The 21,452-nt window shown below is 38.7% G+C and overlaps 3 protein-coding genes across 8 annotated transcripts in view; 2 read left to right on the top strand and 1 right to left on the bottom strand.

The window, feature by feature from the left end:
- LOC145738349 (eukaryotic translation initiation factor 4 gamma 1-like) overlaps positions 1–17,898 on the top strand; it is an 81,222-nt gene extending 63,324 nt beyond the window's left edge. For 4 of the 6 annotated variants that reach the window (XM_081993150.1, XM_081993149.1, XM_081993148.1 and 1 more), the window contains 4 exons: positions 16,948–17,188; positions 17,249–17,382; positions 17,480–17,620; positions 17,677–17,898. In XM_081993150.1, coding sequence (XP_081849276.1) covers positions 16,948–17,188; positions 17,249–17,382; positions 17,480–17,620; positions 17,677–17,831 — 671 coding nt within the window. In that variant the 3' untranslated portion in view covers positions 17,832–17,898. Of the gene's footprint in view, positions 1–1,693; positions 1,802–1,865; positions 2,503–16,947; positions 17,189–17,248; positions 17,383–17,479; positions 17,621–17,676 lie in introns of those variants that run through there. The other 2 variants (XM_081993154.1, XM_081993153.1) reach the window with 1 other exon arrangement.
- LOC145738350 (circadian clock-controlled protein daywake-like) lies at positions 2,567–10,394 on the top strand. Its single transcript, XM_081993155.1, has 6 exons — positions 2,567–2,721; positions 2,781–2,873; positions 6,867–7,005; positions 9,715–9,848; positions 9,906–10,055; positions 10,123–10,394. The coding sequence occupies exons 1-6, from the start codon at positions 2,658–2,660 to the stop codon at positions 10,272–10,274; spliced, it is 732 nt and encodes a 243-aa protein (XP_081849281.1). The 5' UTR covers positions 2,567–2,657; the 3' UTR covers positions 10,275–10,394.
- A 1,305-nt stretch (positions 17,899–19,203) lies between the features above and the next one.
- Positions 19,204–20,980, bottom strand: RpL13 (ribosomal protein L13). The gene is made up of 4 exons (XM_081993175.1): positions 20,682–20,980; positions 19,692–19,846; positions 19,441–19,629; positions 19,204–19,365 (listed from the first exon to the last, which is right to left on the bottom strand). The coding sequence occupies exons 1-4, from the start codon at positions 20,886–20,888 to the stop codon at positions 19,251–19,253; spliced, it is 666 nt and encodes a 221-aa protein (XP_081849301.1). The 5' UTR covers positions 20,889–20,980; the 3' UTR covers positions 19,204–19,250.
- Positions 20,981–21,452: the final 472 nt, after the last annotated feature.

Raw genomic sequence — 21,452 nt, 5'->3', positions numbered from 1 at the left:
GTTCCAATGAATTCCCTGACCCCAAATTAGTCGAAAACGAGTATAAACTTGGTTTTTTTAAATTTGGCCGCCATCTTGGATTTCCTCCCTTACAGTGACAGTTGGAGTAAAACTGACAGTTCCAATGAATTCCCCGACCCCAAATTAGTCGAAAACGAGTATAAACTTGATTTTTTTAAATTTGGCCGCCATCTTGGATTTCCTCCCTTACAGTGACAGTTGGAGTAAAACTGACAGTTGCTTTGCACTCCCTGACCTCGAATTAGTCGAAAATGAGTATAAACTCGAGTTTTTCAAATTTTGGCCGCCATCTTGGATTTTCTCCAATTCAGTGACAGTTGGAGTAAAACTGACAGTTCTAATGAATTCTCTGACCCCAAATTAGTCGAAAATGAGTATAAACTTGGTTTTTTCAAATTTTGGCCGCCATCTTGGATTTTCTTCCTTCCAGTGACACTTAACGTCAAACTGACATTTCCAATGAATTCCCTGACCCCAAATTAGTCGAAAATGAGTATAAACTTGGTTTTTTCAAATTTTGGCCGCCATCTTGGATTTCCTCCCTTACAGTGACAGTTGGAGTAAAACGGACAGTTTCAATGAATTCCCTGACCCCAAATTAGTCGAAAATGAGTATAAACTTGGTTTTTTCAAATTTTGGCCGCCATCTTGGATTTCCTCTCTTACAGTGACAGTTGGAGTAAAACTGACAGTTGATTTGCACTCCCCGACCCCAAATTAGTCGAAAATGAGTATAAACTTGGTTTTTTCAAATTTTGGCCGCCATCTTGGATTTTCTTCCTTCCAGTGACACTTAACGTCAAACTGACATTTCCAATGAATTCCCTGACCCCAAATTAGTCGAAAATGAGTATAAACTTGGTTTTTTCAAATTTTGGCCGCCATCTTGGATTTCCTCCCTTACAGTGACAGTTGGAGTAAAACGGACAGTTTCAATGAATTCCCTGACCCCAAATTAGTCGAAAATGAGTATAAACTTGGTTTTTTCAAATTTTGGCCGCCATCTTGGATTTCCTCTCTTACAGTGACAGTTGGAGTAAAACTGACAGTTGATTTGCACTCCCCGACCCCAAATTAGTCGAAAATGAGTATAAACTCGACTTTTTCAAATTTTGGCCGCCATCTTGGATTTTCTCCAATTCAGTGACAGTTGGAGTAAAACTGACAGTTCCAATGAATTCTCTGACCCCAAATTAGTCAAAAATGAGTATAAACTCGATTTTTTCAAATTTTGGCCGCCATTTTGAATTTTCTCGAACCGAGTGACAGATAACGTTAAACTGACAGTCATTTTCTGAATTTACGCAAAATTTCTTTTAAAATGAGTCCGCCATTCTGAATTTTCTGTCAAAATGTTACACCTCTCAATTTCCGGTTTAAAAATAAAATTACAGACAAAATGACGTCCGCGGACGCCATTTTGAATTGCCTCTCAAAAAAAACCGTGTTGCATCTCATTTTAAAGACAATTTCGAGTAGATTCAGAAAGTGACAGACAAAATGGCGTCCGCGGGCGCCATTTTGAATGTCCTGTCAAAAACAGGTTTTAAATTTCCTGGCCGTGAAGTGAGTTTCTAAATAACTCTGAAACCGCTAAAGTTACAAAAAATTCGCAAGAGAGCAATTTTTGCGCACGTGCTCGACAGAACTGTCATTTTTGTTGTTTTGACAGGATTGTTGCTGTCAATCTGCAATAAACTCTACGAAGACTCGACCTTTAGCCAGGAAAGCTTCATAGCGTGGCACGAGAGCCAAGATCCGGCGGAAAAGGAGGGCAAAGGTTTGCATTTTTTTTTTTTTTTTTTTTTTTTTTTGAGGTTAAGTATTTTTTTTTGTCTGCGCAGGCGTGGCCTTTATTCAGTTAACCAGTTTCTTCACTCAATTGAGGGAGAACGAGGAGGACGACGAGAGTTCGTCGAACGCGGAGGACGCCTAACGGCAGGTGCGCGTACTAGTGAAATATGAGACAAAAAAAATTTAGTCGGATAATTTTTTGAATAAAAAAAACTTTATAAATTTACGGAGTAAGTTTAGTTAGTGTTCGCGGTGCCGTAGTGAAGTGCGTGTAAATACGGACTAATTTTTTTTTTTTTCCAAAAAAAATCAAAGAAGAGAGTAATTCAATTTAGAAAAAAAAAAAAAAAAAATTAAATTTTGAAAAAAAAATTTTTTTTTTTTTTTTTTTTAGGGGCTCAGTTACACTTTTTTCTGGAAAAAAATATTTTTTAATATTTATTAAATAATACCACTCTATATTATATACAATAATTATATACCTATTTTAGTTTAAAAAAAAAAAATATTAATTTTTTTCTCTCCTCCACTGAGCCTCTTAATTTTCCGGCTTAAATTGTACATTACAAATTTTTTGTGTTATAATAATTTGTTATATTATTGTTAAGTTGTATATTTAAAGAAAAAAGTAAAAAAAAAAAAGTAATAATTGATTATTCTGTATAATAAATATACGAAATGCACACCGATTTTGCAAAAATGGAATTTTCCACTAATTTCGCCTAAATCACCAGTTTACAGGTAAAGTATAGTTCGTTTTTTTCCCCATTTCCTGTCCAATTAAGCACGCAAATCGCATAAATAGCACCCAAAACTGAAAAAAAATCGTTTTGTACGAGAAAATGTGGTTAAAATCGCTCTTTTTGTTCGTTTTCCTACTGAAATTCGCTACTTCCATGGATTTGCGTAAGTTTTTTTTTCACTTTCTCCCCTTAGTTCTCAATTTTTTTTTTTTCGCCACGCAGCTTCTTTTCTGCACGTGTGCAAGAGAGACGATCCGAATTTAACCGCTTGCATGATGGCCTCCGTGGAGGATCTTCGACCTTATCTGATCAATGGTATTTATTATTCCACAGAAATTCCATAGGATCCTGTGGAAAATCTGTGGAATTATTTTCCACAGAAAGTTGGCCTTTTTTGATACCAAAACATTCTAGAACCCAATCTATACCAACGGTCTCTAAAAAGGTTTCCCAAAGAACGTAACGTAAAGTGAATTTTAAAATATTCTAGAATGTCCTAGAAGGTTTTAAAACATTTTTAAAGCTTTCTAAACGTTCCGAAAACTTCTAGAATCTTCTATAGGTTCTGTAAAGCCTTTGAAGGTGCCAAACTGTTTCAGTAACTTCTAGAAGATTCCAGAAGGTTCTAAAATATTCAAGAAGGCTCTAGATGGTTCTGTAAAGTCTTAAAAGGTTCCAAACTGTTTTATCAACTTCTAGAAGGTTCTAAAATGTTCTAGATGGTTTTAGAATGCCCTAGAAGCTTTGAAACAGTGTTGGAAGGTTCTAGAGGGTTCTGTAAAGCGTTAGAAGGTTCCAAACTGTTTTATCAACTTCTAGAAAACTCCAGAAGGTTCTAAAAGGTTCTAGATGGTTTTAGATGGTTTTAGAATGCCCTAGAAGGTTTGAAACAGTGTTGGAAGTTTCTAGATGGTTCTGTAAAGTCTTAGAAGGTTCCAAACTGTTTTAACACAACTTCTAGAAGATTCCAGAAGGTTTTAAAATGTTCCAGAAAGTTCTAGATGGTTTTAGAATGCCCTAGAAGCTTTGAAACAGTGTTGGGAGGTTCCAGATGGTTCTGTAAAGCCTTAGAAGGTTCCAAACTGTTTCAGCAACTTCTAGAAGGTTTTAGAATGGCCTAGAAGCTTTAAAACAGTGTTGGAAGGTTCTAGATGGTTCTGTAAAGCCTTAGAAGGTTCCAAACTGTTTCAGCAACTTCTAGAAGATTCCAGAAGGTTCTAAAATATTCAAGAAGATTCTAGATGGTTCTGTAAAGCCTTAGAAGGTTCCAAACTGTTTTATCAACTTCTAGAAGACTCCAGAAGGTTCTAAAAGGTTCTAGATGGTTTTGGAATGCCCTAGAAACTTTGAAACAGTGTTGGAAGGTTCTAGAGGGTTCTGTAAAGCGTTAGAAGGTTCCAAACTGTTTTATCAACTTCTAGAAAACTCCAGAAGGTTCTAAAAGGTTCTAGATGGTTTTAGATGGTTTTAGAATGCCCTAGAAGGTTTGAAACAGTGTTGGAAGTTTCTAGATGGTTCTGTAAAGTCTTAGAAGGTTCCAAACTGTTTTAACACAACTTCTAGAAGATTCCAGAAGGTTTTAAAATGTTCCAGAAAGTTCTAGATGGTTTTAGAATGCCCTAGAAGCTTTGAAACAGTGTTGGGAGGTTCCAGATGGTTCTGTAAAGCCTTAGAAGGTTCCAAACTGTTTCAGCAACTTCTAGAAGGTTTTAGAATGGCCTAGAAGCTTTAAAACAGTGTTGGAAGGTTCTAGATGGTTCTGTAAAGCCTTAGAAGGTTCCAAACTGTTTTATCAACTTCTAGAAGGTTCTAAAATATTCTAGATGGTTTTAGAATGCCCTAGAAGCTTTGAAACAGTGTTGGAAGGTTCTAGAGGGTTCTGTAAAGCCTTAGAAGGTTCCAAACTGTTTTATCAACTTCTAGAAGGTTCTAAAATGTTCTAGAAGGTTCTAGATGGTTTTAGAATGCCCTAGAAGCTTTGAAACAGTGTTGGAAGTTTCTAGATGGTTCTGTAAAGCCTTAGAAGGTTCCAAACTGTTTCAGCAACTTCTAGAAGGTTCTAAAATGTTCAAGAAGGTTCTAGATGGTTTTAGAATGCCCTAGAAGGTTTGAAACAGTGTTGGAAGGTTCTAGATGGTTCTGTAAAGTTTTAAAAGATTCCAAACTGTTTCAGCAACTTCTAGAAGGTTCTAAAACGTTCAAGAAGGTTCTAGATGGTTTTAGAATGCCCTAGAAGGTTTTCAACAGTGTTGGAAGTTTCTAGATGGTTCTGTAAAGCCTTAGAAGATTCCAAACTGTTTTATCAACTTCTAGAAGACTCCAGAAGGTTCTAAAAGGTTCTAGATGGTTTTGGAATGCCCTAGAAACTTTGAAACAGTGTTGAAAGGTTCTAGATGGTTCTGTAAAGTCTTAGAAGGTTCCAAACTGTTTTAACACAACTTCTAGAAGATTCCAGAAGGTTTTAAAATGTTCCAGAAAGTTCTAGATGGTTTTAGAATGCCCTAAAAGCTTTAAAACAGTGTTGGAAGGTTCTAGATGGTTCTGTAAAGCCTTAGAAGGTTCCAAACTGTTTCAGTAACTTCTAGAAGATTCCAGAAGGTTCTACATTGTTCAAGAAGGTTATAGATGATTCTGAGAAGGTTCCAAACTGTTTTATCAACTTCTAGAAGGTTTTAAAACGTTCAAGAAAGTTCTAGATGGTTTTAGAATGCCCTAGAAGCTTTGAAACAGTGTTGGAAGGTTCTAGATGGTTCTGTAAAGTTTTAAAAGATTCCAAACTGTTTCAGCAACTTCTAGAAGATTCTAAAACGTTCAAGAAGGTTCTAGATGATTTTAGAATACTCTAGAAGGTTTGAAACAGTGTTGGAAGGTTCTAGATGGTTCTGTAAAGCCGTAGAAGGTTCCAAACTGTTTTAGCAACTTCTAGAAGGTTCTAAAATGTTTAAGAAGGTTCTAGATAATTTTAGAACACTCTAGAAGGTTTGAAACAGTATTGGAAGGTTCTAGATGGTTCTATAAAGCCTTAGAAGGTTCCAAACTGTTTCAGCAACTTCTAGAAGGTTCTACATTGTTCAAGAACTTTCAAAATGTTCTAAAAGTTTCTAGAATATCCAGGAAGGTTCTAGAACCTTCTGAAAGTTTTCAAATAGTTCTGGATCATTCCAAAAGCGTCTAGAATGTTCTAGAGGCTGATAGAATCTTCTAGAACTTTCTCAAACATTCTAAACCATTCCAAAAGCTTCTAGAAGGTGGCAAAAGTTTTTAGAATGTTCAGGAAGGTTCTAGAACGTTCTGAATGCTTCCAAAAGCGTCTAGAATGTTTTGGAGATTTATAGAATCTTCTGGAACTTTCTAACATTTTCTAGAATGTCTTTAAAAATTCTAGAATGTTTTGGAAGTTTATAGAATCTTCTAAAATTTTCTAAAAGACATTAGAATGTTCTCAAACGTTCTAACAATGTCCTGGAGAATTCTAGAAGGATATTGAAGCTTTCACGAGGTTTCGAAAAGTTATTTAGTGTTTTGGAAGTTTCTAGAAACTTCTAGAACTTTCTCAAACATTCTAAACCATTCCAAAAGCTTCTAGAAGGTGGTAAAAGTTTTTAGAACGTTCAGGAAGGTTCTAGAACGTTCTGAATGCTTCCAAAAGCGTCTAGAATGTTTTGGAGATTTATAGAATCTTCTGGAACTTTCTAACATTTTCTAGAATGTCTTTAAAAATTCTAGAATGTTTTGGAAGTTTATAGAATCTTCTAAAATTTTCCAAAAGACATTAGAATGTTCTCAAACGTTCTAACAATGTCCTGGAGAATTGTAGAAGGATATTGAAGCTTTCACGAGGTTTCGAAAAGTTATTTAGTGTTTTGGAAGTTTCTAGAAACTTCTAGAACTTTCTCAAACATTCTAAACCATTCCAAAAGCTTCTAGAAGGTAGTAAAAGTTTTTAGAATGTTCAGGAAGGTTCTAGAACGTTCTGAGAGCTTCCAAATAGTTGTAAATCATTCCAAACGCGTCTAGAATGTTCTGGAAGCTGATAGAATCTTCTAGAACTTTCTCAAACATTCTAAACCACTCCAAAAGCTTCTAGAAGGTGGTGAAAGTTTCTAGAATGTTCAGGAAGGTTCTAGAACGTTCTGAAAGCTTCCAAATAGTTCTAGATCATTCCAAAAGCGTTTGGAATGTTCTGGAGGCTCATAGAAGCTTCTAGAACGTTCTGGAACGAACGAACCGTCGTTTTCGGTCGAGATATCTCGGAAACGGGCGTTTCCGATTGGCCAGTACCAGTCACGTGACGTGAAATGTTTCCAGGGGTTCCCGAACATAACATACCACGACTGGAACCGTTGATTATGCCCGAACTGTTTGCCGAAGAAGCGGCAGGAATGCGAATTGACGTGTCAAACGTCAGCGCCTGGGGTTGTTCCGATTTTTTCGTACGAGGATTAAGGTATACACTAATTGTCACTGAATAACTCGCTTATTTGACAGTTGACGTCAAAATGTCACTGAAACAAAAATGTAGCCCAAAGTGTCAGCTTTCAGAAAATATGGCCGCTTAAGTTAATCGGTTTAGTCGTTTGGCCGCTAGAGGGCGTCAAAATCAACAGGGTTTCCACCTCAAACTAATTTTGACACTTTTCACTTTGGCCTTGAATAACTCGCTTATTTGACAGTTGACGTTAAAATGTCACCGAAACAAAAATGTAGCCCAAAGTGTCAGCTTTCAGAAAATATGGCCGCTTAAGTTAATCGGTTTAGTCGTTTGGCCGCTAGAGGGCGTCAAAATCAACAGGGTTTCCACCTCAAACTAATTTTGACACTTTTCACTTTGGCCTTGAATAACTCGCTTATTTGACAGTTGACGTTAAAATGTCACCGAAACAAAAATGTAGCCCAAAGTGTCAGCTTTCAGAAAATATGGCCGCTTAAGTTAATCGGTTTAGTCGTTTGGCCGCTAGAGGGCGTCAAAATCAACAGGGTTTCCACCTCAAACTAATTTTGACACTTTTCACTTTGGCCTTGAATAACTCGCTTATTTGACAGTTGACGTCAAAATGTCATTGAAGCAAAAATGTAGCCCATAGTGTCAGCTTTCAGAAAATATGGCCGCTTAAGTTAATCGGTTTAGTCGTTTGGCTGCTAGAGGGCGTCAAAATCAACAGGGTTTCCACCTCAAACTAATTTTGACACTTTTCACTTTGGCCTTGAATAACTCGCTTATTTGACAGTTGACGTCAAAATGTCACTGAAACAAAAATGTAGCCCAAAGTGTCAGCTTTCAGAAAATATGGCCGCTTAAGTTAATCGGTTTAGTCGTTTGGCCGCTAGAGGGCGTCAAAATCAACAGGGTTACCACCTCACACTAATTTTGACACTTTTCACTTTGGCCTTGAATAACTCGCTTATTTGACAGTTGACGTTAAAATGTCACTGAAACAAAAATGTAGCCCAAAGTGTCAGCTTTCAGAAAATATGGCCGCTTAAGTTAATCGGTTTAGTCGTTTGGCCGCTAGAGGGCGTCAAAATCAACAGGGTTACCACCTCACACTAATTTTGACACTTTTCACTTTGGCCTTGAATAACTCGCTTATTTGACAGTTGACGTCAAAATGTCACTGAAACAAAAATGTAGCCCAAAGTGTCAGCTTTCAGAAAATATGGCCGCTTAAGTTAATCGGTTTAGTCGTTTGGCCGCTAGAGGGCGTCAAAATCAACAGGGTTTCCACCTCAAACTAATGTTGACACTTGTCTCTTTGTCACTGAATAACTCGCTTATTTGACAGTTGACGTTAAAATGTCACTGAAACAAAAATGTAGCCCAAAGTGTCAGCTTTCAGAAAATGTCATAAAACCACGTGATTGATTGGACGGTTTGGCCGCTAGAGGACGTTAAAGTCACTAGACGACAAAAAAAATGTTTTCTTGACACCTGTCTCTTTGTCACTGAATAACTCGCTTATTTGACAGTTGACGTCAAAATGTCACTGAAACAAAAGTGTAGCCCAAAGTGTCAGCTTTCAGAAAATGTCATCAAACCACGTGATTGATTGGACGGTTTGGCCGCTAGAGGACGTTAAAGTCACTAGACGACAAAAAAAATGTTTTCTTGACACCTGTCTCTTTGTCACTGAATAACTCGCTTATTTGACAGTTGACGTTAAAATGTCACTGAAACAAAAATGTAGCCCAAAGTGTCAGCTTTCAGAAAATGTCATAAAACCACGTGATTGATTGGACGGTTTGGCCGCTAGAGGACGTTAAAGTCACTAGACGACAAAAAAAGTGTTTTCTTGACACTTGTCTCTTTGTCACTGAATAACTCGCTTATTTGACAGTTGACGTCAAAATGTCATTGAAGCAAAAATGTAGCCCAAAGTGTCAGCTTTCAGAAAATATGGCCGCTTAAGTTAATCGGTTTAGTCGTTTGGCCGCTAGAGGGCGTCAAAATCAACAGGGTTTCCACCTCAAACTAATTTTGACACTGATTACTTTGGCCTTGAATAACTCGCTTATTTGACAGTTGACGTTAAAATGTCACCGAAACAAAAATGTAGCCCAAAGTGTCAGCTTTCAGAAAATGTCATCAAACCACGTGATTGATTGGACGGTTTGGCCGCTAGAGGACGTTAAAATCACTAGACGACAAAAAAAATGTTTTCTTGACACTTGTCTCTTTGTCACTGAATAACTCGCTTATTTGACAGTTGACGTTAAAATGTCACTGAAACAAAAATGTAGCCCAAAGTGTCAGCTTTCAGAAAATGTCATAAAACCACGTGATTGATTGGACGGTTTGGCCGCTAGAGGACGTTAAAGTCACTAGACGACAAAAAAAATGTTTTCTTGACACCTGTCTCTTTGTCACTGAATAACTCGCTTATTTGACAGTTGACGTCAAAATGTCACTGAAACAAAAGTGTAGCCCAAAGTGTCAGCTTTCAGAAAATGTCATAAAACCACGTGATTGATTGGACGGTTTGGCCGCTAGAGGACGTTAAAGTCACTAGACGACAAAAAAAGTGTTTTCTTGACACTTGTCTCTTTGTCACTGAATAACTCGCTTATTTGACAGTTGACGTCAAAATGTCACTGAAGCAAAAATGTAGCCCAAAGTGTCAGCTTTCAGGGAAGATACAACACTGTTTCGATATTTCAGTGCGGATTTGGACAGTCTACAGTTCGTGGTGGACGTGGACATTCCGAAATTGCGCATCGAGGCCCAGTACCACATCGACGGCAAACTGTTGATGGTACCGGTGAAGGGTGACGGCAATTTGGAGACGAACGTCAGTGAGTCTGTCAAAAACGTCAGAAATGTCATTTTTTGACATTTTTTTGTTTTGACAGCCGACATTAGTACCAGGGCCGTACTGCACGGAGCGTTAAACGAACGCAACGGACAAAAATACATGACGTACCAGTCGATCGATTTGAAAATTCTCATAGGGGGCGGTACTGTCCAATTGGCAAATCTGTTCAACAGCGACAAAGTGCTACGTAAGTGGCGTTTCTCTCTCTCTCGCTCTCGCGCGCGCGCGCTCTGTCATTTTTTCAATTTTTCTAGTGACCATGATCAATGACGTAGTAAACAAAAGCTGGGACGTGTTCATCAAGGAACTATTACCGATCATCGAGAAGGCGTTGAGTAACGTTTTCATGGAAACTGGCAACGCCATCGTCGAAGCGTATCCCTACGACCTTTTGTTTCCTCGCTAGATTTTCATCACATGGGACACCCTGTATATTCGGCCACCATATACAGGATGAACCAAACATATAACATTGCACCACAAAATCTGTTTAGTTTTCGATTAAAAATTGTTTGTTTTAAAGAAATTACTTATGGTTATTGGTGGTGACGTCACACTGCGTTCAAACCCCCCCCCCCCCCCCTGCAGAGCACGTGACTCTTTTCAATGACCAAGTCACGTGACTCGTTGCAAACGTTGAATCGTATGGTCACGTGACCGTTTCAAATGTCAAATTATTGCACTAATTGCGCGACCAATGAATTGCGCGACCCATTCACCTAATCTCAAATATCTCGCTTATTTGACACTTGACAGCGAAATGTCACTGAATCAAAAAGATAGCTCACAGTGAGAGCTTTCCAAAAATGTCATTACATAAGTTGATTGGTTAAGTGGTTTGAGCGCTAGAGGGCGTCAAAGTTATACAAGTCACTGTTTAGTGGTTTTTTGACACTTTTGACACTTTGGCCTTGAATAACTCGCTTATTTGACACTTGACAGCAAAATGTCACTGAATCAAAAAGATAGCTCATAGTGAGAGCTTTCTGAAAATGACATTACTTAAGTTGATTGGTTAAGTGGTTTGGCCGCTAGAGGGCGTCAAAGTTATACAAGTCACAGTTATACAGTCATTTTCTGAATCTACGCTAAATTTGCTCTAAAATGAGGTGTAACATCGTTTTTTAACTAAAAATTCAAAATGGCGGTTGTGGACGCCATTTTAACTGTCATTTTCTGAATCTACGCTAAATTTGCTTTAAAATGAGGTGCAACATCGTTTTTTTAACCAAAAATTCAAAATGGCGGACGTGGACGCCATTTTGCATGTCAAATTCGAAATCTACGCGAAATTCTTCGTCCCTGACCGCCATTTTGAATTTTTGGAGAAACAACGATGTTGCAACTCATTTTAAAGGGAATTTCACGTAGATTTAGAATTTGACATGCAAAATGGCGTACCTGGCCACCATTTTGAATTTCTGGTCAAACGAAAACACGAAAAAAAAAAACATTTTTAGTGGTTTTTTGACTCTTTGGCCTTGAATAACTCGCTTATTTGACACTTGACGTCATAATGTCACTGAAGCAAAAAGATAGCTCACAATGAGAGCTTTTCAAAAATGTCATTACATAAATTGATTGGTTAAGTGGTTTGAGCGCTAGAGGGCGTCAAAGTTATACAAGTCACTGTTTAGTAGTTTTTTGACACTTTGGCCTTGAATAACTCGCTTATTTGACACTTGACAGCAAAATGTCACTGAATCAAAAAGATAGCTCACAATGAGAGCTTTTCAAAAATGTCATTACATAAATTGATTGGTTAAGTGGTTTGAGCGCTAGAGGGCGTCAAAGTTATACAAGTCACTGTTTAGTAGTTTTTTGACACTTTGGCCTTGAATAACTCGCTTATTTGACACTTGACAGCAAAATGTCACTGAATCAAAAAGATAGCTCACAATGAGAGCTTTTCAAAAATGTCATTACATAAATTGATTGGTTAAGTGGTTTGAGCGCTAGAGGGCGTCAAAGTTATACAAGTCACTGTTTAGTAGTTTTTTGACACTTTTGACACTTTAACCTTGATTAACTCGCTTATTTGACACTTGACAGCAAAATGTCACTGAATCAAAAAGATAGCTCACAGTGAGAGCTTTCCAAAAATATGATTACATAAATTGATTGGTTAAGTGGTTTGGGCGCTAGAGGGCGTCAAAGTTATACAAGTCACTGTTTAGTGGTTTTTTGACACATTTGACCTTGAATAACTCCCTTACTTGACACTTGACAGAGAAATGTCACTGAATCAAAAACATGGCTCACAGTGAGAGCTTTCCAAAAATGTTATTACTTAAGTTGATTAGTTAAGTGGTTTGGCCGCTAGAGACTCAAAAGTGAATTTTTGACACTTTAACCTTGATTAACTCGCATATTTGACACTTGACAGCAAAATGTCACTGAATCAAAAAGATAGCTCATAGTGAGAGCTTTCTGAAAATGACATTACTTAAGTTGATTGGTTAAGTGGTTTGGCCGCTAGAGGGCGTCAAAGTTATACAAGTCACAGTTATACAGTCATTTTCTGAATCTACGCGAAATTTGCTTTAAAATGAGGTGCAACATCGTTTTTTTAACCAAAAATTCAAAATGGCGGACGGGGACGCCATTTTGACTGTCATTTTCTGAGTCTACGCGAAATTCTTCGTCCCTGGCCGCCATTTTGAATTTCTGGTGAAAAAACGATGTTGCAACTCATTTTAAAGGGAATTTCACGTAGATTTAGAATTTGACATGCAAAATGGCGTCCTTGGCCGCCATTTCGAATTTCTGGTCAAACAAAAGCACGAAAAAAACATGTTTAGTGGTTTTTTTGACCCTTTGGCCTTGAATAACTCGCTTATTTGACACTTGACAGCAAAATGTCACTGAATCAAAAAGATAGCTTACAATGAGAGCTTTTCAAAAATGTCATTACATAAATTGATTGGTTAAGTGGTTTGAGCGCTAGAGGGCGTCAAAGTTATACAAGTCACTGTAGAATGGTTTTTTGACACTTTTGACACTTTAACCTTGATTAACTCGCTTATTTGACACTTGACAGCAAAATGTCACTGAATCAAAAAGATAGCTTACAATGAGAGCTTTTCAAAAATGTCATTACATAAATTGATTGGTTAAGTGGTTTGAGCGCTAGAGGGCGTCAAAGTTATACAAGTCACTGTTTAGTAGTTTTTTGACACTTTTTACACTTTGGCCTTGAATAACTCGCATATTTGACACTTGACAGCAAAATGTCACTGAATCAAAAAGATAGCTCACAATGAGAGCTTTTCAAAAATGTCATTACATAAATTGATTGGTTAAGTGGTTTGAGCGCTAGAGGGCGTCAAAGTTATACAAGTCACTGTTTAGTAGTTTTTTGACACTTTTGACACTTTAACCTTGATTAACTCGCTTATTTGACACTTGACAGCAAAATGTCACTGAATCAAAAAGATAGCTCACAATGAGAGCTTTTCAAAAATGTCATTACATAAATTGATTGGTTAAGTGGTTTGAGCGCTAGAGGGCGTCAAAGTTATACAAGTCACTGTTTAGTGGTTTTTTGACACTTTTGACCTTGAATAACTCGCTTATTTGACACTTGACAGGAAAATATCACTGAATCAAAAAGATAGCTCACAATGAGAGCTTTCCAAAAATATGATTACTTAAGTTGGTTAGTTAAGTGGTTTGGGCGCTAGGGGGCGTCAAAGTTATGCCAGTCACTATTTAGTGGATTTTTGACACTTTTGACCTTGAATAACTCGCTTATTTGACACTTGACAGCGAAATGTCACTGAATCAAAAAGACAGCTCACAGCGCCGTTGATTGGTTGATTGGGTAAAAAAACACGTTTCATATACAAAAATGATTCAATATGTTGGAAAGAAGTTTCTTTGTTGTGTAACGCAAAAATTGTCAATTTTCCCACTATTTGGACGGTTTTTTTTTCTGTTTAATTACTTTATTAATTAGTTGGAAACATTAAAAGTCTATTTAAAGCATCAAAACTTGTTTTTTCACGGAAATGTAATTATTTGCGACGTGCGGTATGTAGAGAGGTGAAAAAAAACGAAAACAACCTTCAATTTCGCAGTTTTCCTAATTGAATTCGAATTAAACGGAAATTCCATGACGCCCACGCGAGCGAACAAAACAACGGCCGTTTGTTTGTCCTCCAGGAGATGGGGGAAACAATGGCGGCTGGAGGACAGGCTTGGTTGATTTAACCCTTAATAACTCGGTTATTTGACATTTTATGACTAAAAGTCTAGGAAGGTAAAATATAGTCCAGACTGTGAGGTTTCCAAAAATATGATTACATGATTCAATAGCTTGTGCCGTTTGGCCGCCAGAGGGCGTCAAATTCACGCGTTACAAACCATGACAATTATTATGACTACTGTTGCTTTGACCCTTAATAACTCGGTTATTTGACATTTTATGACTAAAAGTCTAGGAAGGTAAAATATAGTCCAGACTGTGAGGTTTCCAAAAATATGGCTACATGATTCAATAGCTTGTGCCGTTTGGCCGCCAGAGGGCGTCAAATTCACGTGTTACAAACCATGACAATTATTATGACTACTGTTGCTTTGACCCTTAATAACTCGGTTATTTGACATTTTATGACTAAAAGTCTAGGAAGGTAAAATATAGTCCAGACTGTGAGGTTTCCAAAAATATGATTACATGATTCAATAGCTTGTGCCGTTTGGCCGCCAGAGGGCGTCAAAGTCACGCGTTACAAACCAACACAATTATTATGACTACTGTTGCTTTGACCCTTAATAACTCGGTTATTTGACATTTTATGACTAAAAGTCTAGGAAGGTAAAATATAGTCCAGACTGTGAGGTTTCCAAAAATATGGCTACATGATTCAATAGCTTGTGCCGTTTGGCCGCCAGAGGGCGTTAAAGTCACGCGTTACAAACCAACACAATTATTATGACTACTGTGGCTTTGTCCCTTAATAACTCGCTTATTTGACATTTTATGACTAAAAGTCTAGGAAGATAAAATATAGTCCAGACTGTGAGGTTTCCAAAAATATGATTACATGATTCAATAGCTTGTGCCGTTTGGCCGCCAGAGGGCGTCAAAGTCACGCGTTACAAACCAACACAATTATTATGACTACTGTTGCTTTGACCCTTAATAACTCGGTTATTTGACATTTTATGACTAAAAGTCTAGGAAGGTAAAATATAGTCCAGACTGTGAGGTTTCCAAAAATATGGCTACACGATTCAATAGCTTGTGCCGTTTGGCCGCCAGAGGGCGTCAAAGTCACGCGTTACAAACCAACACAATTATTATGACTACTGTTGCTTTAACCCTTGACAACTCGGTTATTTGACATTTTATGACTAAAAGTCTAGGAAGGTAAAATATAGTCCAGACTGTGAGGTTTCTAAAAATATGATTACATGATTCAATAGCTTGTGCCGTTTGGCCGCCAGAGGGCGTCAAAGTCACGCGTTACAAACCAACACAATTATTATGACTACTGTTGCTTTGTCCCTTAATAACTCGCTTATTTGACATTTTATGACTAAAAGTCTAGGAAGGTAAAATATAGTCCAGACTGTGGGGTTTCCAAAAATATGGCTACATGATTCAATAGCTTGTGCCGTTTGGCCGCCAGAGGGCGTTAAAGCCGTTACACTCAAAGTGTATTAAAACAATTTGTACCAGAGAGTAATTTATTCCGCTTTTTTTTTTTTTCGGTTAATTATCGGGGATTTTTCAATATTCCACTATTGCATAGGTAATTAAACCGTCTCATCTCTATTATACACGGTTTAGCATACTGAACCTTGTCATTTTCCGTATATAAAACGTATTTGACGACATTGAAAGTGTACATTATTATTATACTGTTCAAGTTAACATCAGGAACATTACATAGTTTTAATTACAAACAAAATCAACAAAAATGGTCGTTAAAGTTTCGGTTTGGTTGCTGTTTGTGCTCTTGTTGCATTGTTCGTTCGGAGCAACGATTCGTAAGTATTTTATTTTAAATTTTCTCAAATTCAGTGACAGTTAACGTCAAACTGACATTTCCAATGAATTCCCTGACCCCAAATTAGTCGAAAATGAGTATAAACTTGGTTTTTTAAATTTTGGCCGCCATCTTGGATTTTCTCCCTTCCAGTGACACTTAACGTCAAACTGACATTTCCAATGAATTCCCTGACCCCAAATTAGTCGAAAACGAGTATAAACTTGGTTTTTTAAATTTTGGCCGCCATCTTGGATTTTCTTCCTTCCAGTGACAGTTAACGTCAAACTGACATTTCCAATGAATTCCCTGACCCCAAATTAGTCGAAAACGAGTATAAACTTGGTTTTTTAAATTTTGGCCGCCATCTTGGATTTTCTTCCTTCCAGTGACAGTTAACGTCAAACTGATATTTCCAATAAATTCCCTGACCCCAAATTAGTCGAAAATGAGTATAAACTTGGTTTTTAAAAATTTGGCCGCCATCTTGGATTTTCTCCAATTCAATGACACTTAACGTCAAACTGACATTTCCAATGAATTTCCTAACCTCAAATTAGTCGAAAATGAGTATAAACTTGAATTTGTAGATTTTCAGGCAAAAAAGTGTTACGTCAACTTTGACAGCCCGTAACTCGGTTATTTTGACAGTTAGCGAGTCGATTTTTTTACCAAATTCTAGGCCGTCAAATTCTCTTTAAATCACTTTCTATAAGATTTGTCGCCAACTTGTCAAATAACCAGGTTATTTTGACAAAAAGTGTCAAAGGTAAAATTCCAGTCAAACATGCGTTAGGTCAACTTTGACAGTCCGTAACTCGGTTATTTTGACAGTTAGCAAGTCGATTTTTTTACCATTTTGTAGGCCGTCAAATTCTCTTTAAATCACTTTCTATAAGATTTGTCGCCAACCTGTCAAATAACCAGGTTATTTTGACAAAAAGTGTCAAAGGTAAAATTCCAGTCAAACATGCGTTAGGTCAACTTTGACAGCCCGTAACTCGGTTATTTTGACAGTTGGCGAGTCGATTTTTTCACCAAATTGTAGGCCGCGAAATTCTCGATAAAACTTGAGCATTTTTTCAGCCGAATTTGTGAAAGTGTGTCGACGCAACGATCCGAAAATCGGGACGTGCATCAAACAAAGCGTGGAAAACCTGAAACCGGCCCTGATCAAAGGCATCCCGGAAATGCACGTGCCGCCCCTGGATCCGTTCAAAATGGCGAACGTTGTCGTTTTCGATGGCACGCAAATTCCCAATTTGAAAGCGTCCCTGGCCAACTTGGAAGTGACAGGACTGTCAAATTTTGACATAACCAAACTCAAGTAAACTCTCCCTCTCTCTCTCTAACTCACGCTAGATTGTTGTTTGTACGTCCTTTTCAGGTTGGATGTGGACAAAAAAATATACAGGGTGGCCGTAAAACTACCATTTATTGAAATACAGAGTGACTATGACGTTGACAGCACGTTGTTGGGCACCAAAATCCAGTCGACTGGGAATGTTAAAGCGAACGCCTGTAAGTATGCGTACAGAGTGAGGATGACGTCACAACTGTCACAAAATTTGACGTTTGACGTTTGATAGTTTGACGTTTGACAGTTTGACGTTTCTAGCCGGAATAGAAGCGAATGCGGTGTTGCACGGTGTGGTGGACGAGAAAAATCGTTTACAAATCAAGTCGATCGTCTTGAAAATCACGGTGGAAGACGTCGGATTGAATCTGGACAATGTTTTGAACGAGGATCCGGATCTCAGTTTGAGTGTAACGAGTACACCCTGTATATTTGTGTTGATTTTCTTTTGTTTCCAGAACAAACCGTTGAAATGTTTATAAACAATGCCAACAGACAGGAGCTGATTCAAATGGCGTTGCCGTATTTGGAATCGAAATGTGCGGCCATGTTGCTTCGGATGACAAATGACATTTTGACAGACTTGACGTATGACGAACTTTTTCCCGTCTAAATTGCAGTGGTACGGTCCGTTTAGCGGGAGTTTATTGGAAATAAACCGACAAATGATAATGTGATAACGTGTTTTCTTTATAATTTGTCTGCTCCCTTATTTGACAAGTTACGTCAAAATGTCATAGAGAACAAAAGATAGAGTAGATTTCAAGCTTTCCAAAAATGCCCTCACATGAGTTGGTTGGTCATACCGTTTGGGCGCTAGAGGGCGTCAAAGTTGCTTCACCATAAAATCACTAATTTTTAGACACCCGCTGCTTTCACCCTAATTTACTCTCTTACTTGACAAGATACGTCAAAATGTCATAGAAAACAAAAGATAGTGCAGATTACGAGCTTTCCAAAAATATCCCCCCACGAGTTGATTGGTTACACCGTTTGGCCGCTAGAGGGCGTCAAAGTTGCTTCATCATAAAATCACATATTTTTTGACACACGTCGCTTTAACCCTGAATTACTCTCTTACTTGACAAGATACGTCAAAATGTCATAGAAAACAAAAGATAGTGCAGATTACAAGCTTTCCGAAAATATCCCCCCACGAGTTGATTGGTTATACCGTTTGGCCGCTAGAGGGCGTCAAAGTTCCTTCATCATAAAATCACATATTTTTTGACACACGTCGCTTTGACCCTGAATTACTCCCTTATTTGACAAGTTACGTCAAAATGTCATAGAAAACAAAAGATAGTGCAGATTACGAGCTTTCCGAAAATATCCCCCCACGAGTTGATTGGTTATACCGTTTGGCCGCTAGAGGGCGTCAAAGTTCCTTCATCATAAAATCACATATTTTGTGACACTCGTTGCTTTCACCCTAATTTACTCCCTTACTTGACAAGTTACGTCAAAATGTCATAGAAAACAAAAGATAGAGCAAATTTCAAGCTTTCCAAAAATATCCCCACATGAGTTGATTGGTCTTACCCTTTGGGCGCTAGAGGGCGTCAAAGTTTGCTTCACCATAAAATCGCATATTTTTAGACACCCGCTGCTTTCAGCCTAATTTACTCCCTTATTTGACAAGATACGTCAAAATGTCATAGAAAACAAAAGATAGGGCAGATTACAAGCTATCCAAAAATATCCCCGCATGAGTTGATTGGTCATACCGTTTGGCCGCTAGAGGGCGTCAAAGTTCCTTCACCATAAAATCACATATTTTTTGACACACGTCGCTTTGACCCTAAATTACTCCTTTATTTGACAAGTTACGTCAAAATGTCATAGAAAACAAAAGATAGTGCACATTTCAAGCTTTCCAAAAATGTCATAACATGAGTTGATTCGTCACACCGTTTGGCCGCTAGAGGGCGTCAAAGTTCCTTCACATTTTGTCAGGTAGGTTGGGACGAATAAAACGTACAAAATTCGGCAAAAGTCAATTATTATTATTAAATATAAAAAAAAAACAAAATTACTTCTTGGCCTTCTTCTCTTTGCCAGCCTTGGTGACGTCGTCGGGATTTTCGGCCGCGTCCTTGGCCCTCTTCGCTCTGATGCCCACCAGTCGGGCGTCGGCTCGCGCTTTCCTATAAATTGCATTACATTGACGTCAAATGTCAAATGTCAAAAAAAAAAAAAAAAAAAAAAACAACAAAACCTACCTCAAGGTGACGTAGGCGTTGAAAGTTTTCTCCTCTTCGGTGGGTATGCGCGCCTTGGTTCTGATTGGCGGTTGCCTAATTGGCAACACTGCACCGGTCGCTTGCGCGGCCACCTTTCTCTCCTCCTCGGTGGCTTCGCCGGCGCGCGCCTTGGCCTTGGCGCGCACGGGGAACAAAATCAATTTCGATCTGTCGAATGACAAAAATGACAGTTGTTGCGCAAAAAACGTCAAAAAAATGACAGTTCCTACTTGTATTCCTTGAGACGTTGCGCGTTCACCTGGACCGATTCGACGGATTTGTTGCGGCGACGCGGATCCACCGCGACGCCGACCGTCCGAGCGAATCTCGGATTCAGACCGGCCGCCTTCAGTTCCTGCAAAGTGAAACCGCGTCCGGCCCTGATCTGTCAAAAAAAACGTCAACTGTCAGAAAAATTTGACAACTGTCAATGTCGTACATTTTTCAAACACTTTAGCTGTCACGCAAACATGTCAGATTTTGAAATGGCAGAAGCCTCGAAAAATTGTCAAAAGTTTGTGAAAATTAGTTGAGCCTCTTAACGAGTGCCAGAAACTTCTGGCAATGTGTTTAGCCTCTTAAAAATGTCAGAAACCTCTAAAACTTAACTTAACAGTGACAGAACCCTCTGAACACCCACTCGAAAGTGCCAAAAGTCTGTGAAAATGAATTCAGTCTCTCAACGAGTACGGGAAACCTCAAAAATTGAATTCAAAACTGGCCAGAAGCCTCTAAAGACACCAAACAAGGTCTGTGATTGGCAGGTTTTTGACAGTTTAAGGTTAGGTTAGAAGACCACCAGTCCACAGCCAAGTTTTAATCTGACTGTGATGTTTTACCCCCCGACAGGTCACAGTCAAACCACAACTTTAGAGTGCCTCCGAGTTGTACAATCAGGGTTCGGCTGAACTCGACTCGTACTCGAACCTGCCCATAAGAATAGCATTGCTGTCAAATTAATTTGGTTTGTGACAGCAATGCTATTCTTATGGGCAGGTTCAACTACCACTCGAGTTCAGCTGAACCCTGATTGGGTCGGTCTAAGGCCTGTTTTCCCCCCCCAACAAGTACAAATTAATGTGCATGACAGTGAGATTTGAATGTGACCGATCCGATGCAAAACAATACAGTCTAAACACAACTTGGATAATGTTGGGGACCAAACATAACCTCAAAAGCTGGCTGGTGAAAAACTCGAAAAAAAAACCTGCTGGACTAACCTTAGTGTGATAACGGACGGTGGGGCATCGCACCACGGGCCTTAGGGGCCCGGCAGCGGGCCGGGGGGCGATCGATCTCGCCTTTTTCACGCGATTCAAATTGCGCCGTATCTTGCGCGCCGGCTGATTGAACCACGTCTTGACGAAACGCTGCCAGTCCTTGTGGAAGTGCCCGTTCGGGATCATGTTATTACCTTTCGGGGCCATTCTGATGCGGCGGGGGGGCCCTTCTGTTCAAGCGAGACCTAGAAAATACACGTGCAACTTACGGGACGAATTGACGCGAAAAGAACGCCACGACTGACAGTTCGGCGGAACGGTTGACGTTGTTGACGTGACGGTGCGGCGTTGCCAACTTGTGTCACGTAAGGGCGTTCCGTTTTTAGCAACTTTCGGGGTTTTTCCTGTCTGCTGCCTATACTTTACATTGAAAACAGTCACGTGACTTACGCAAATTACTTTTAGTCGTAAATATGGTCACGCTACTGCCAGGTAGCTACTTTAACCTTAATAAAAGTCACGTGACCCTCCTAAGGGGGGAGTAAACAATTAAAAACAATCACGTGATCTTCAGAGCAATTTTAACATTAAATATGCTCACATGACTGCCAGGTAGCTATTTTAAAAACCTTAATACAAGTCACGTGACCTTCAGTAATTCCAGCTAATGGAAAAAATTGTCTGGTAACTTTTAACACAAAATTTTAGAATTTTTAAAGACATTTTACAAAATGTTGGGAAGTTCTAGAAGATTCTATCAGCTTCCAGAAC

The sequence above is a fragment of the Ips typographus genome, linkage group LG15 (assembly GCF_016097725.1).
Source record: "Ips typographus isolate SLU linkage group LG15, UJ_Ityp_2.0, whole genome shotgun sequence".
Classification (NCBI taxonomy): domain Eukaryota; kingdom Metazoa; phylum Arthropoda; class Insecta; order Coleoptera; family Curculionidae; genus Ips; species Ips typographus.
The sequence above is the reverse complement of the archived record's forward strand: the minus strand, read 5'-3'. Positions and strand labels throughout refer to the sequence as shown.